The sequence below is a fragment of the Stomoxys calcitrans genome, chromosome 5 (assembly GCF_963082655.1).
Source record: "Stomoxys calcitrans chromosome 5, idStoCalc2.1, whole genome shotgun sequence".
Lineage (NCBI taxonomy): Eukaryota > Metazoa > Arthropoda > Insecta > Diptera > Muscidae > Stomoxys > Stomoxys calcitrans.
The window spans coordinates 47705332-47720154 of record NC_081556.1 but is presented as its reverse complement, the minus strand read 5'-3'; the positions used below and the strand labels follow the sequence as shown (position 1 = coordinate 47720154).

General features: G+C 40.2%; 2 protein-coding genes across 2 annotated transcripts; one reads left to right on the top strand and one right to left on the bottom strand.

Annotated features, from left to right (window-relative positions):
* Positions 1-529: 529 nt before the first annotated feature.
* Positions 530-3645, top strand: LOC106092302 (NADH dehydrogenase [ubiquinone] 1 alpha subcomplex subunit 6). The gene is made up of 3 exons (XM_013259129.2): positions 530-763; positions 853-968; positions 3468-3645. Exons 1-3 carry the CDS (start codon positions 634-636, stop codon positions 3594-3596), a joined length of 375 nt encoding a protein of 124 aa, XP_013114583.2. The 5' UTR covers positions 530-633; the 3' UTR covers positions 3597-3645.
* A 20-nt stretch (positions 3646-3665) lies between these two features.
* LOC106092301 (zinc finger protein 845) lies at positions 3666-12059 on the bottom strand. The gene is made up of 8 exons (XM_013259128.2): positions 11561-12059; positions 11337-11483; positions 11150-11275; positions 11054-11089; positions 5370-5471; positions 5163-5303; positions 4010-4544; positions 3666-3944 (listed from the first exon to the last, which is right to left on the bottom strand). The coding sequence occupies exons 1-8, from the start codon at positions 12057-12059 to the stop codon at positions 3719-3721; spliced, it is 1812 nt and encodes a 603-aa protein (XP_013114582.2). The 3' UTR covers positions 3666-3718.
* Positions 12060-14823: the final 2764 nt, after the last annotated feature.

The following is a 14823-nucleotide window of genomic DNA, read 5'->3' as shown; positions in this document are numbered from 1 at the left end:
AAATCGGTCCAGATTTGGATATAACTACCATATAGATCGATATCTCGATTTAAAGTCTTGGCCCCATAAAAGGCGCAATTATAGTCCGATTTTACTGAAATATGTTAGGCTTTTCGACATCCATGTCGTATATGGTTCAGATCGGTCTATGTTTAGGTATAGCTACTAAAAAGATCAATATATTGTTAACACAATTGAACAATGACTTGTACTTATTGATATATTTGATATTTTTTGATACATATGCATAAACACTTCAATAAACATCAAAAACAATATTTTAGTACTATATAGAGCAAATCACAATCAATCGTTTCTTATCATCAGTTATGGCATGATATTAACAACTTACCAGTAATACTATCCAGAACATCGAAATTAGGACTAAAATAAAACACATCAAATATATCGTATCAATTGCAATATTTTGTACTACTCGTTGTTTCCTTATGCTTCTGTTTGGTGGGTTAATCACTTTCTTTGGCTGCAGTGCTGCCAACCTTTCTAGTGTGTTTAACGAAACGTCACTATCAGCTGTTTTTGTCGAAGTCAGAGTTTTTGACATTTCTACATTTTGGCTTATTTTTGTGTAGCCAAACGAGAACTAAAACACACTTAGGACATAAAAAAATCATGGCTGGTCGTGAAGCTGTTAAAAGAGCCGTACAGCAAGTGCGTCCCATTCTCTCAGTTGACCGTGAGGAAGCTCGTAAACGTGCCTTGAATTTATACAAGGCTTGGTATCGCCAGATTCCCTATATTGGTAAGTGGACGGAAAATATGGGGCTGTTATGTCATAGTGCTTTATAAGAAAGGAATCTTTATTAATTTTTGTTTATCATTCATTTGCAGTCAATGATTATGATATTCCCATGTCTGTGGAACAATGCCGTGAAAAATTGCGTGAGGAGTTCATAAAGCACCGTAATGTCTCGGATGTGCGGGTCATCGATATGTTGGTCATTAAAGTGAGTAGTGAGATTCTAACTAACGTAAGACAATGTATTTTCCTTGGATAGTCTACTTCAAAGTGCAGGAACTTATTGATTTAATGTTGGTCTCTGTGTAGTTGAGGTTCATACGGGAAGCTGTCTTGTTATGTGTAAATGTCAGATGGGGCTTAAGGGGTTGGGATTGACTATAAGTAGAGGTCGAACAGTACTGGAAATATTAGTTTCTGACTTTTATACTGTTCGAAATAAAGGAAATAAAATATCACCCCACATTGGCGAACTTCTGGTTTAAATCTGCGGGCTTCAATTTCTTATCCTTAAATTTCACATGGGTGATGACCACACATATAGCGATCCAAACTTTCAGGCCCTGCAGGAGGGGCATGTTGGCATTGTCTCAAAAAGCATGGCATGGATCGGCCGTATCAACGATGTTTCATAATTCAAGAGCCACTAGCACCGGTATATGAGATGGCCTGACCGATATGTCGTTTAAAGCAGTAGTCATGCTATACCAATTATACCCGGCAAGGGACAGCCGTGAGCACCACGCACGTCGAAACGTTGAAGTCCGATCTGTGTGTCGGGCGGCAACGGCTCTTGCACAAATACTGAGTGCCTATGATGCTCGATACGACAAGACGAGTTATTGGCACCTTTAAATAACCAATGACCACCATGTTCCCGCGGCGATCGAATCTTTAGACCGGAACGAGCTTGGCAAAGTTTGCTACCTCCACATGCAACGTGGCTACAATAACAACAGCAGCAACCAATTACGAAATCTACCATGGCAGCCGGTTGTACGTATCGGATTGACCCGATAGAGTTCTTCATCGGCAAGGGCTGCCGCCTCAGTGTATAACACTGCTACAACAACAACGAAATCTATGCTGATGTCAACTAGGCTCGGGATGAGAAGTGCCTCAAGCGCCTTAGCTACTGGCAAGAAAACAATGCAAATTTTTCAGACATAGACAAACTCAGACATTGGCTAAGTATTTGACTCCGTTCCATACCAATGTCTTCAGCATCAGCGTATATATTGCGTCGTGGGCCAACTTCTTGGACGAATTGGCGCCGCGGGTGAAATTAATAACTTCGTCCTCGGGAAATAGTGATGCTTCTAGAACGGCTCGGAGACCACTTATGCGACGAATGTATCTTCTTCTTGCTTCATCAATCTCGATATGCTTAATAAATAGACAGTTGAACAACCTGGCGCATCTCTTCAGATACCAATCACTGCCAAATCGCCAAAAGCAACTGGAATTCTATCATCAAAGGTTTAAAAGTGACTTGGCAACATACCAAAGCTTACCAATACCGACTCTTGAGGAGCAATGCTTCAAGTTCTCTGCCCATTAACTCCGCCTATATTTTTTCACCACCCTTTTTGATTTCTATATTTAGTTTCCTGATTTGATTGAAACGACGAATACCATCACCCAAATTTGTAAACCCACTTTCTGCGCAGAGAAATCAGGCCTTCCCCTGAGTATTCGACCATCTGGTATAGAGCGAGCAAGGCAGGAGCTGCCGAAAGCGTGATTGTTGTATTCTCTGAAGCGATTCCATTCGGCTTTCTAGTTGTAGTTGTTGTTGTTGTAGCTACCCCATCTCTCACTGAGTCTCTCCGCTCAAAACTGCTGATTGCCCGCGAATACCGTTGAAGCTACTCTGCATGGAGAATTCCACTGTCCGCAACCTGGGGACGCGGTAGCTCATAGCTAAGCTTCTCGTGACAGCAACGAACACCACACAGATCGGATCTCAATATTCCAGCCTGTGTGGTACTCACAACGATCCTGTGCCGGGTCGGCTTTATAGTGATAGATAAGCGTCCAACATTCAGATATTATCAGAGATCGGTCAACGGAGAAAGTTATGGGAAAATGATCTGGCCCCAACGAAATTAAGGGTTCCCAGGGAGCAACCGGGCGCGTCTAAAGGTTGCCGATGCTTTTTTCCGCAATAGCTGAAAATGCAGGCGGCGACAATCAGCAATATCAAGTGGAGATACACTGAGATGCCTGGAGGCATGATAATCGATATAACAAGGCGAGTTGTTATCGCCTTTAAATAACCAATGACCATAACGTTCCGCAGCAATCGGTCCTATGGACAGGAACGAGCTTGCTCACCTAGGAAGCTTGGGGAGGATCGCTAGTTCCACATAAAAAATGTAGCTACAACAACAACAAAATCAGTATGACTTCTCCCCAGTTGTGGTCAAGCCATAGGATCTATTTTTACTTCCAAAATTCGTGCTTAGTTAGTCCATATCGGAAATTTACATGTTTTAGCTTCCATATTAACTGGTTTTCCGGTAAGATTTCCGAGCACTAGGAAGGCAAAATTCTTATTGGGCTTTACTGATCCTCAATTTTGAATTCTTAGGCGTCCGCTTGGAAATCGCATTTTTCCGTTTGAAAAAAAAAAAATCCAAACTTTATTCCAATACCAACATTCGAACTTAACTAACTCTTATTTTAATTTTGTTCTCTTTTCCAGGGCCAAATGGAACTAAAAGAATCCATCGAGATTTGGAAGCAAAAGGGACACATTATGCGTTACTGGAAGGAATCACAGGAGCCCAAGCCCACTGATTTCTTATCGAAATTCATTCAAGGTGTAAATTAAAATGTTAAAACTTCAATTCAATAAAATAGTTTAATTTCAAAACAAAAAACTACAAAATGTTCTAAGTGATATAAAGAAGTAAATAAAAAACGAAAAAAAGAAGAAAAAAAATTAAATTCAAATTATTTGCAGTTGAACAAATCTTCGATGATGTCATCAAATGTTAAATTAAACTCCTTTAGCTCCATAGCCAAATCCTTTTCATTGATAACATCAATTTCCAAATTATTATTTTGCTTCGAGAAAGCATCGACACGGCTTGTATAGCCGTGTTTATCAAAAAACATAGAGGCCAGCTCTTCCTCCTTGAGCTCATAATCATGGATTTTTCTGCAATGCATTTTAAGGCTGTTTATAGAAGAAGAAAAGTTAAAATTGCATATTCAGCCATACAAAAGTTACACTAAACTTACTCCTTCCTCAACACATACTGTTTAGTACAAAATTTACATCTATAAGGCTTCCCCGTGTGGCGGTACTGATGCACTTCTAAGGCAAATTTCGAATTGGATGTATAGTTACAAAACTTGCATTTGTAGGATTCATGATGCCTTTTATGCTCCATTTTTATATGCTCTCTCAACTGAAAGATTTGTCCAAAACTCTTCTTGCATAGAGAACAAATTTTGGCATTTTTAGGGGCATGATTTCGTTGCAAATGCACTTTAAGCTCAGCATTGTTTATATAGGTATTTGGGCACATATTGCAATGGTAGTAACGCTCATTGTGTCTCCTTCTGTGCACCGATAAATAGGCAGCAGTTTTAAAGGTTTTGTGACATATTTCACATTCATATTTAATAGCCACGCCATGTTCCGCCTTCAAGTGTTGCTCATATTTTAAGACCGAAGAAAATTTTAAACTGCAAAAGTTGCACTGGGAGGGTTCAGCCAAATCGCAGTAACGTTCATGGAGCACCAGGCCAGACTTGCGGAGAAAACATTTACCTTAAATCAATCAAAGTAAAGGAGTTTTTTTTAAGAAACAACAATCTTAATTTTCGCTCAATTTTTGGAAGGGTCACAATTTATTATCATTTTAGTCTGCACGGGATAACCATGATTACCACACGGACTAAATCCTTGAGCTTCGATCTGTGTGGTGTTCATTGCTATCACAAGAAGCTTAGTTGGGAGCTACCTGGCACGTCCACGGGTTGCGGATAGTGGATAGCTCCATATAGAATAACAGTAATTGCAGTTGCTTACTATCAGCGGTATCGAGTGAAGAGACTCAGTGAGAGGCCGGGCGGCACCGGCTCTTACATAAATACTGAGTGCCTATGATACTCGATATAACAATGCGAGTTATTGGCGACCAAGGGCTATCACGTCTCCGCGGCGTTCGTCTTATAGACCGGGACGAATTTGCTTATCTATAGGAGCTTGACCAGAATCGCCACCTCCACATATAAATGTGGCTGTAACACCAACATAATTTTATCGAGCTCCATAGGCGAGTAAGCTTGTCTTGAGCATTCCACTATCAGCAACCTGTCTATCAAATCCTAAGCAAATTTTATGTTCATAGGTTCCTTCACTCAACATAATTTTATCCATACTTACCACACTTGTCACATTTATGTTCCATGACGTTTTGAACTGGCTGGGAATTGTGAGTAGTAGAAATGTGAATCTTCAGTGAAGTCTTATCGTAAAAGTGGCGATAGCATAAAGGACAATTATAATAGGTAATAGTATATTTTTCTGAAAAAAGCACAAGAAAAAATGTTTATCTTTAGGCCTTTAACATTGTACATATATCGTTTAAACCTTTTGCGTCTTCATACAAATCGTGTTCCATAGCCAAATGATTATCAATTTCTGTTGGTGAATGGGTCTGATATTCACATTCTGCACACCTAAAAGTCATTTCTTAAAAAAAAAAACAAGAAAAATTAAAACAAGTAAGAGCTTGCTAAGTTCGGCCGGGCCGAATCTAAGAATTGCACCTTGCAGGGGCTCAAGAAGCAAAATCGGGAGATAGGTTTATATGGGAGCTGTATCAAGCTATTGATCGATTCAGACCATACCAGACACGTATGTTGAAGGTCATGAGAGAAGCCCTTGTACAAAATTTCAGCCAAATCGGATGAGAATTGCGCCCTCTAGAGGTTCAAGAAGTCAAGATTTACGATTTACGCCATACTTAGCACAGTTATTGGAAGTCATAACAAAACACCTCATGCAAAATTTCAGCCAAATCGGATGAGAATTGCGCCCTCAATTGGCTCAATAAGTGAAGATCCAAGATCGGTTTATATGACAGCTATACCAGGTTATGAACCGATTTGAATCATACTTAGCACAGTTGTTTAAAGTAATACCAAAACACTACGTGCAAAATTTTAGTTAAATCGGACGATAATTGCGCCCTCTAGAGGCTCAAGAAATCAAGACCCCAGATCGGTTTATATGACAGCTATACCAGATTATGAACCGATTTGAACTATACTTGGCACAATTGTTGGATATAACAAAAATACGGGATAACATAAATAGGGATAACAAAATACGTCGTGCAAAATTTCATTCCAATCGGATAAGATTTGTGCCTTCTAGAGGTTCAAGAAGTCAAGACCCAAGATCGGTTTATATGGCAGCTATATCAAAACATGGACCGATATGGTCCATTTACAATCCCAACCGACCTACACTAATAAGTATTTGTGCAAAATTTCAAGCGGCTAGCTTTACTCATTCGTTAGCGTGCTTTTCACAGACAGACGGACGGTTATGGCTAGATCGACTTAAAATGTCATGTCGATCAAGAATATATATATATATATATATATATATATATATATATATATATATATATATATATATATATATATATATATATATATATATATATATATATATATATATATATATATATATATATATATATATATATATATATATATATATATATATATATATATATATATATATATATATATATATATATATATATATATATATATATATATATATATATTATGGGGTCCTAGACGAATATTTCGAGGAGTTACAAACAGAATGACGAAATTAGTATTACTCCAGCCTATGGTGGAGGGTATAAAAAACCCACTTAACTTACACGGTTAATCTGAGCTCGATCGTTTTATAAGTTAGCTATCAAATTGTGCACTAATTCTGAACTCAAAACGCTAATCCGGCGCGGGATGCCTGTGAGCACCGCACAGGCTGGAACATTGAGGTCCAATCCGTGTGGTGTTGTTTGCTGTTACAAGAAGCTTAGCTGCGAGCTACCCCGGGCGCGTCCACAGATGCGGATAGTGGAATGCTCCATGCGGAGTAGCTGCAACGGCAGTTGCGTACAATCAGCGGCATTAACCGGAGAGTCGCCAAATCATACAAGGCGTTGGGCCCCGACGGAATTTTTACATTGTTGTTCAAGAATCCGGATTTACCTGGAGTTGAGTACCTTACTACTGTCCCCAACCTGTTTTTGAACACTCTTATAGTTCCCGATGTCCGGGAAATGGCCAGAGTGATACCGCTACTTTAGCCTGGAAAGGACCTGGAGTTTGGGCGAGTCGTACAGACCGATCTCTCTTCTCTCACCAGTGGCAAAGACGCTTGAGGCATTACTCCTTCCAAGCCTCTTAGGAGAATTTCCACTCGCCGAGCATCAACATGGATTTCGCAGACTGCACAGCACAACAACAGCTTTGCATGCCATCACCGCACACATTTGCCGTGGCTTCAATAAGCCCAGGCCATCTGAGCGTGAGGTTCAGCGCTACAAGGGAGTACCTCTAGATCAAGCAGTATATCAAACGGGTCCAGACAACATTCATGCAGACACGGTAGCAGATGCGGTAAATGGCTACCGGGTGAATGCAGTTCTTGGAAAACGACCGCCTCCCATTGCACCTAAAGAAATTGACCTCCCGGCAAACCAGAGTAGTTCTAGCTCAATTACGTTCCAGCAGATGCAACCTCCTCAACTCTTACAGAGCAAGTTTTGATGCCTACGTGCAAGATGTATGTCCCGATTGTAACCAGGGTCCACATGATACACATCAGCTGTTTAACTGCCCAGCCAGACCCACTCGACTCAAACGCAGATCCCTCTGGACGCACCCCATTTTAGTCGCAGAGTTCCTGGATCTTCACACTCAACAGAATCACTCAGACCAAAGAATGAACACAACAAACTGCTACAACAACATCAAGATCCGAGTGGTGAGCAAACTGAACTAATATCTCTTAAAGCTAGACGATACCATCCACAATATCTGCCCTACATGCAACACAGGACCCAATGACACCAATACCTATTTACATGTCCAGAAAAACCTACTAATCCAACTTAAGAATCACTATGGACCACTCCAATTGAAGCAGCCAGATTCCTGGAGTTAGATCTGGAGGCGGCAGAATGGCCTTAGAATGAATCTATGTACATGCTTGCGGAGAGTGTGTCTACAACAACACCAACATGAATGTTGAATAGAAAGTGGAAGGTTAGCCCAAGAATGATCTACTGGATGTACCAATACTGACACATATGGATAAAGGGTTCCCTTTTATTTTTGAGACAGAGCGGCGTGGATATCTCTTCATGCACATGTTTTATATAGCTGAAGTTCTAGCAAATGTCGCCAGCATTAGTGAGAGATAACCACCACAGAATCGATAACTACCAGGATTCGAACACTGGCGTTAAGCGTCCTATGCGGACATGTTTACCTATGCGTCTCGAAATTGTTGATATGAAAGACTTATCTTCGAGAGTTCGAAAGAAAGAACTGGAAGAAAGAGAACTGTGAAGACAAAGTTACGCTTTCATGTTAGATAGGATAGACGCTCAAAGAAGTCTTAACCGGGTCTTTAGCTATAAATTTATGACGAGAACTTAATTATGCATATAAGGAAAGATTGGGCGACAGATTCTGTGTTTGAGGGCAATAAGATCTCAATCTTCACTGAAGGCTCCAGGGTCGAAAGGAGCAATGAAATGTTTGGAATCCCCAAATGAAATGGGCAAGTAGGTCAGTACGATGCACAACTGTTGAATGGCATATACTCTTTGGCATTAACTGGAAGAGGCGGCACCTCTGAGTACTTTAACAGGAGACAGGCACTGCGCTATAGGTCTATTTTAGCACTCTCTAATAGTTGGGGAAAAATGCACTATACTGGGCACCTCTGATTTCGCTGAAATTTGGTATGTAGATGTGGGTTAATCCCAGGAACACGAATCAGATTCGTTTTTGGTGGAAAGGACCCTGGGCTCCCGAGGATCCAATTTCGGCAGCGCTTCTCTGGTTCCTTGATACATACAGACGGTCCAGGCTGGACTGGGGCACCAGGTTAGAGGTTTTTCTTGAATTTTTAGGAATAAGGAGTTATTTAGACTCTTATTATAGACTCTTGCTCTGGATACGATTTTAAGGGTTGAGGAAATGCCTCGGCAGACTGTCACGAACTATGTGGACAGTCACCGGGGGCTAAAGACTCTGACATTAGCCCGTTTGAGATCGAAAGTCGAAAGATGCTGGAAATATTTCCAGAAGGGATGCAAGGAGAGTCTGTGCTGGATCCAGGGCTATCAGCGGATGGCCAAAATTGAGTTGCCAACGAGTTAGCCAGAAATCGGTCACTGATGGGCGTGGCTCCTTCTACCGAGGTTAGAGGTCTTTCTTGAATTTTTAGTAATTAGGGTGTCATTTAGAATATTATTTGGGCGAAACGTTTTCGGATGAAGGTTTTCGCGATCTTGAATGGGCAGTCACTAGGGACTAAAGGCTCGGATATTAGGCCGTTTGAGATCGAAAGCTGCTAGAAATATTTCCAGAAGGGATGGAAGGATGCCCTGTACTGAATCTGGGGCTATCAGTCGATGGCCAGAAATGAGTTGCCGACGAGTTAACCGGAAATGGGTCACTGATGGACGTGGCTCCTACTACCGATTTATAGAGTCTACCATGTGCGAGTATTTCGGCTGGAGGGGGGCGCCAGTTTAGAGGTCTTTCTCTTATTTGGGCTCTTTTGGACCCTTATTTGGGCGAAACATTTTCAGATGAAGGTTTTCGCGATTTTGAATGCGCTGGATAAGATTTCAAGGTTATACCGAATGCCTCGGTAGACTGTTACGAACTATGTGGGCAGTCACTAGGGCTAAGGGCTCTGACATTAGACCGTTTGAGATCGAAAGATGCTAGAAATATTTCCAGAAGGGATGCAAGGATGATCTGTACTGGATCCAGGGCTATCGGCGGATGGCCAGAAATGAGTTGCCGACAAGTTAGTCAGAAATGGGTCACTGATTGCCGTGGTTCCTCCTACCGATTTATTGAGTCTTTATTGTGCGAGTATTTCGGAATAATTGTTGAGGTTAGTGGTTGTAGGGTGGCAAAAGCCCCTTGGTCCAGGGGCACATAGGCTGCTGGTAGAGGTTTTCACTGGCCACATCAATGCCAGGTAGCTGATGCTAACCTGGACTCTAGAAAAGCAAACTTTAGCGGGATTGGAAAGAAGAAGAATTGAAGACGGTCAGGTATGTATTATGTCAATTTATCAAAGTATGGACCCGTATGGCCTATTTACAATTCCAACTAATCAACATCCATAGAAGGCATTAAGGGAAACAGAACTTACTCATTATATTGTTAGTTTGCGGACATACAGACGGATGAACGGAAATCCCTTTATCGCCTTGGAATGTCATGGCGATGAGGAATATATAGACTATCTAGGGTGGGTGCTAGCTCAATGTTTCAAAGAGTAACATCGGAAATTGTTGTACCAGTTCATCCAATGGCGGAGATTATTTAACATTTTAACTTAAAACTAGTAAAAGTGTGCTTAGTTCGGCCAGGCCGAATCTTGGGAACCCACCACCATGGATTTTGCTAACACATGGGAGCTATATCTGGTTATTGGACCGTACTTGGCACAGTTGTTGAGAGCCAAAACAGAACACAATATGCAAAATTTTAGCCAAAACGGAGAACAATCGCGGCTTGTAGGGACTCAAGAAACTAAACCCAGAAGTCAAGATCCCAGATCGGTTTATATGTCTGCTATATCAGGTTATGTACCGATTTGCGCATTAGTTAAAGTAAGTCATAATAAAACACCTCATTCAAAATTTCAGCCAAATCGGATTAGAATTGCGCGCTCTATTGGCTCAAGAAGTCAAGATCCAAGATCGGTTTATATGACAGCTATACCAGATTATAAACCGATTTGAATCATACTCAACACAGTTGTTGGAAGTGATACCACAACACTACGTGCAAAATTTCAGAAGTCAAGATCCCAGATCGGTTTATATGTCAGCTATATGAGGTTATGTACCGATTTCGACTCAGAATGGCGAGACGATCAAGAATATATTTACTTTAGGGGGTCCCAGATCAATATTTCGAGGTGTTACAAACGGATTGACTAGATTAGTATACCCCATCCTATGGTAGCAGTTATAAAAATAATCCTACCTTGTGGAGGTTCTAACTCAGCAGATATAGCCAGAACTGGAAATAGACAATTGGTCAGCTATATGATTTTTTATTTGTGGCCCTAGTGTTACTTACGTTCTTTGGTTTGATACAAACGATTTTCCAGATCATCCAATTTATGGTAGGCTTTATAATGTTTGCGTAGGCTTTCCATGAAACAGGTATAGTACCTACACATCTGACACTTAAAGGGAATCATTTCTGAAATGGGTAAATAACTGATATAGGCCGGAAGGCGAGGTTTATAGACTATTCCTAATACTTTTGTGGATGCTTTGGGTATGTTCTATTAAAAACTCATGACATTCAAAAGTTTCCAGGCAATAACAGCAGTTATAAGATCTTATAACCTGTGGCTCAGCTACCTTTTGTATAGTCAGGTCAGTTATATCTTCTTGTTGTTCCGACTCTGGGTAAGGCACAAAAAATATGTCATGTTCAGAAAAGTGTAAGACAATATAAACACTTTTTAGTAGATCGAAATACCGTTTTTGTTATCATACTCTAGATCTGCTGGGTCATTCAACACCGTCTCCAAGTCTTGTTCATAAGCAAATTCCTCTTCGTGGCCATTCTCCATCTCCTCCAAACTTCCAAGCTCTTTTACCTCCACTCTACTTACAATTTTAGTTTCGGTATAGCTCACTTCATCATCTTCTTCTTCTTCTTCAAAAACCTCAATTATCCCGCTAGAGGTTTGTAATCTCTCCTCCAGTTCTTTTCTTCTCTCCAAGGTCATATTCATGAAATGATAGGCTATCTCCAAGGCTTTGCTGCAGCGAAGGCAAATGTAGGCGGGAAAGACGATGTTGGTGGCATGATCGACATGATGTCCAAATAGCATATCCCAGTAATCACTTAAAGTTTTGTCATCATTGTGAGAGGAAGCACAATGGACAGAGATCAGAGTTCGTTCATGAGTTAAACAACAGCGACAACAGTTTTGGAAACGTTTTGCGGTATTACAAATTTTTATTTTCAACATTTTTAGATTGGAAATTGGGAAATTTGTGTAGGTGATACAGATAAAAAAAATATGCAAATGCAAGGATAGGACTGAATATTTGCAACAACAACAATTCTTAAATAACGGTTTTATGTTTAAAAGTGTAGAATGAGATAAAACAGAACAGAAGATAACACAGGGGATATTAGGTATCTTACCATACAGAAGAGAAAAGAACAAGATGAAGTTTCTATGAAAATAATTTCTAAATAAATTCGGAACTTTACAGACATACAACAAAAGCATTTTTATGTCCAAATACAATTTCCTAGAAATAAAATAAATTTCTATGCACCGAAAATAGTAAAAAACAAGTAAAAAGGCGTTAAGTTCGGCCGGGTCGAACTTTGGATACCCACCACCTCGGGTATATATGTAAACCACCTTTCATCAAAATCCGGTGCAAATTGCATACCATATGTCCCATAGCAGTTATATCGCAATATGTTTCGATATGGACGTAATACTAATAAGTACAAGTCATTGTTCAATTATTTATTACAAAATATTGGTCTTTTTAGAAGTTATAACTAAAAATAAACCAATCTGAACCATATGCTACACAGATGTCGAAAAGCCTAACATAAGTCACGGTGTCAAATTTCAGTGAAATCGAATTATAAATGCGCCTTTTATGGGGTCAAGACTTTAAATCGGGATATCGGTCTACATGGCAGCTATATCCAAATATGGATACAACACAACGCACTGTCCCAAATTTCGGCGAAATCGGATAATAAATGCGTCTTTTATGGGCCCAAACCCTTAAATCGAGAGATCGGTCTATGTTCAAATCTGGACCTATCTGCCAAATTGAAGAAGGACGTCGAAAAGCCTAACACAACTCACTGTCTCAAAATTCAGCAAAATCGGACAATTTACTGTCCGATCGTCTTTTATGGCCCCAAAACATAAAACCGAGGGATCGTTCTATATGGCAGCTATATCCAAATCAGTACCGATCCGTGCCATATTGCAGAAGCATATCGAGGCGCTTAAATTAACTCACTGGACAATAAATGTGCTTTTTATAGGCCTAAAACCTTAAATAGAGAGATCGGTCTATATGGCAGCTATATCCCAATCTGGACCGATCTGGGCCAAATTGAAGAAAGATGTCGAAGGGCCTAACACAACTCACTGTCCCAAATTTCAGCAAAATCGGAAAATAAATGTGGCTTTTATGGGCCTAAGACCCTAAATCGGAGGATCGGTCTATATGGCAGCTATATTCAAATCTGAACCGATCTGGGCCAAATTAACGAAGGATATCGAAGGACCTAACACAACTCACTGTCCCAAATTTCAGCAAAATCGGATGATAAATGTAGCTTTTATGGGCCTAAGACCCTAAATCGGAGGATGGGTCTATATGGCAGCTATATCCAAATCTGAACTGATCTGAACCAAATTAACGAACGATATCGAAGGACCTAAGACAACTCACTGTCCCAAATTTCAGCAAAATCGGATAATAAATGTGGCTTTTATGGGCCTAAGAACCTAAATCGGCGGATCGGTCTATATGGCACCTATATCCAAATCTGGACCGATCTGGGCCAAATTGACGAAGGATGTCGAAGTGCGTAACAGAACTCACTGCCTCAAATTTCAGCTTAATCGGACAATAAATGTGGATTTTATGGACCTAAGACCCTAAATCGGCGGATCGGTCTATATGGGGGCTATATCAAGATATAGTCCGATATAGCCCATCTTCGAACTTTACCTGCTTATGGACAAGAAAAGAATCTGTGCAAAGTTTCAGTCCAATATCTCTATTTTTAAAGACTGTAGCGTGATTTCAACAGACAGACGGACAGACGGTTGGACTTGTCTAGATCGTCTTAGATTTTTACGCTGATATATACTGTATAGGGTCGGAAATGGATATTTCGATGTGTTGTAAACGGAATGACAAAATGAATATACCCCCATCCTACGGTGGTGGGTATAACAAGTAAGATCGGTCGTCACTTTCTTTCTGATTCGATTTAGCTATGTCCGTCTGTCTGTCCGTCCATCCGTCCGTCTGTCTGTCTGTCCATGTTATTTTGTGTACAAATTACAGGTCGCAACTTTCATCCGATCGTCTTCAAATTTGGTACAGGCAAGTTTTTCGGTATAGAGACGAAGCCTATTGAAATTGGAAAAAAAATCGGTTCAGATTTGGATATAGCTCCCATATATATGTTCGTCCGATTTGCAGTAATAATGCAATAAAATTGTCATTTGTTAAACGATTCTCTTGAAATTTGGTAGGAAGGATTTTCTCTTGACTCTCGACATTACTGGTGAATTTCATAGAAATCGGTTCAGATTTCGACAGAACTCTCATGTATATATATAGCCCGATACATTGACCAATCTTGCCAACATTTTTCACAGCGCTTTCTTCGACGACTACCACAATATCTAAGAAGTTTGCTCGAAATCGGTTCAGATTTAGATATAGCTCCCCTATATATGTTCGTCCGTTTTTGAGAAATATTTCAATAAAATGCTCATTTGTTAATCGCTTCTCTCAAAAATTAGCAGGGAGGATTTTCTTATGACTCTCGACATTACTGATAAATTTAATAGAAGTCTGTCCAGATTTAGATATACATAGCTATCATATATGTATATGTCCCGATTTTCACTCCCAGAGCCAGGGCAAGCGCATTTATTGACCAATCTTGCCATAATTTCGCAACAAAGCATTCCTCGACGACTACCACTATATCTGAAAAGTTTGCTCGAA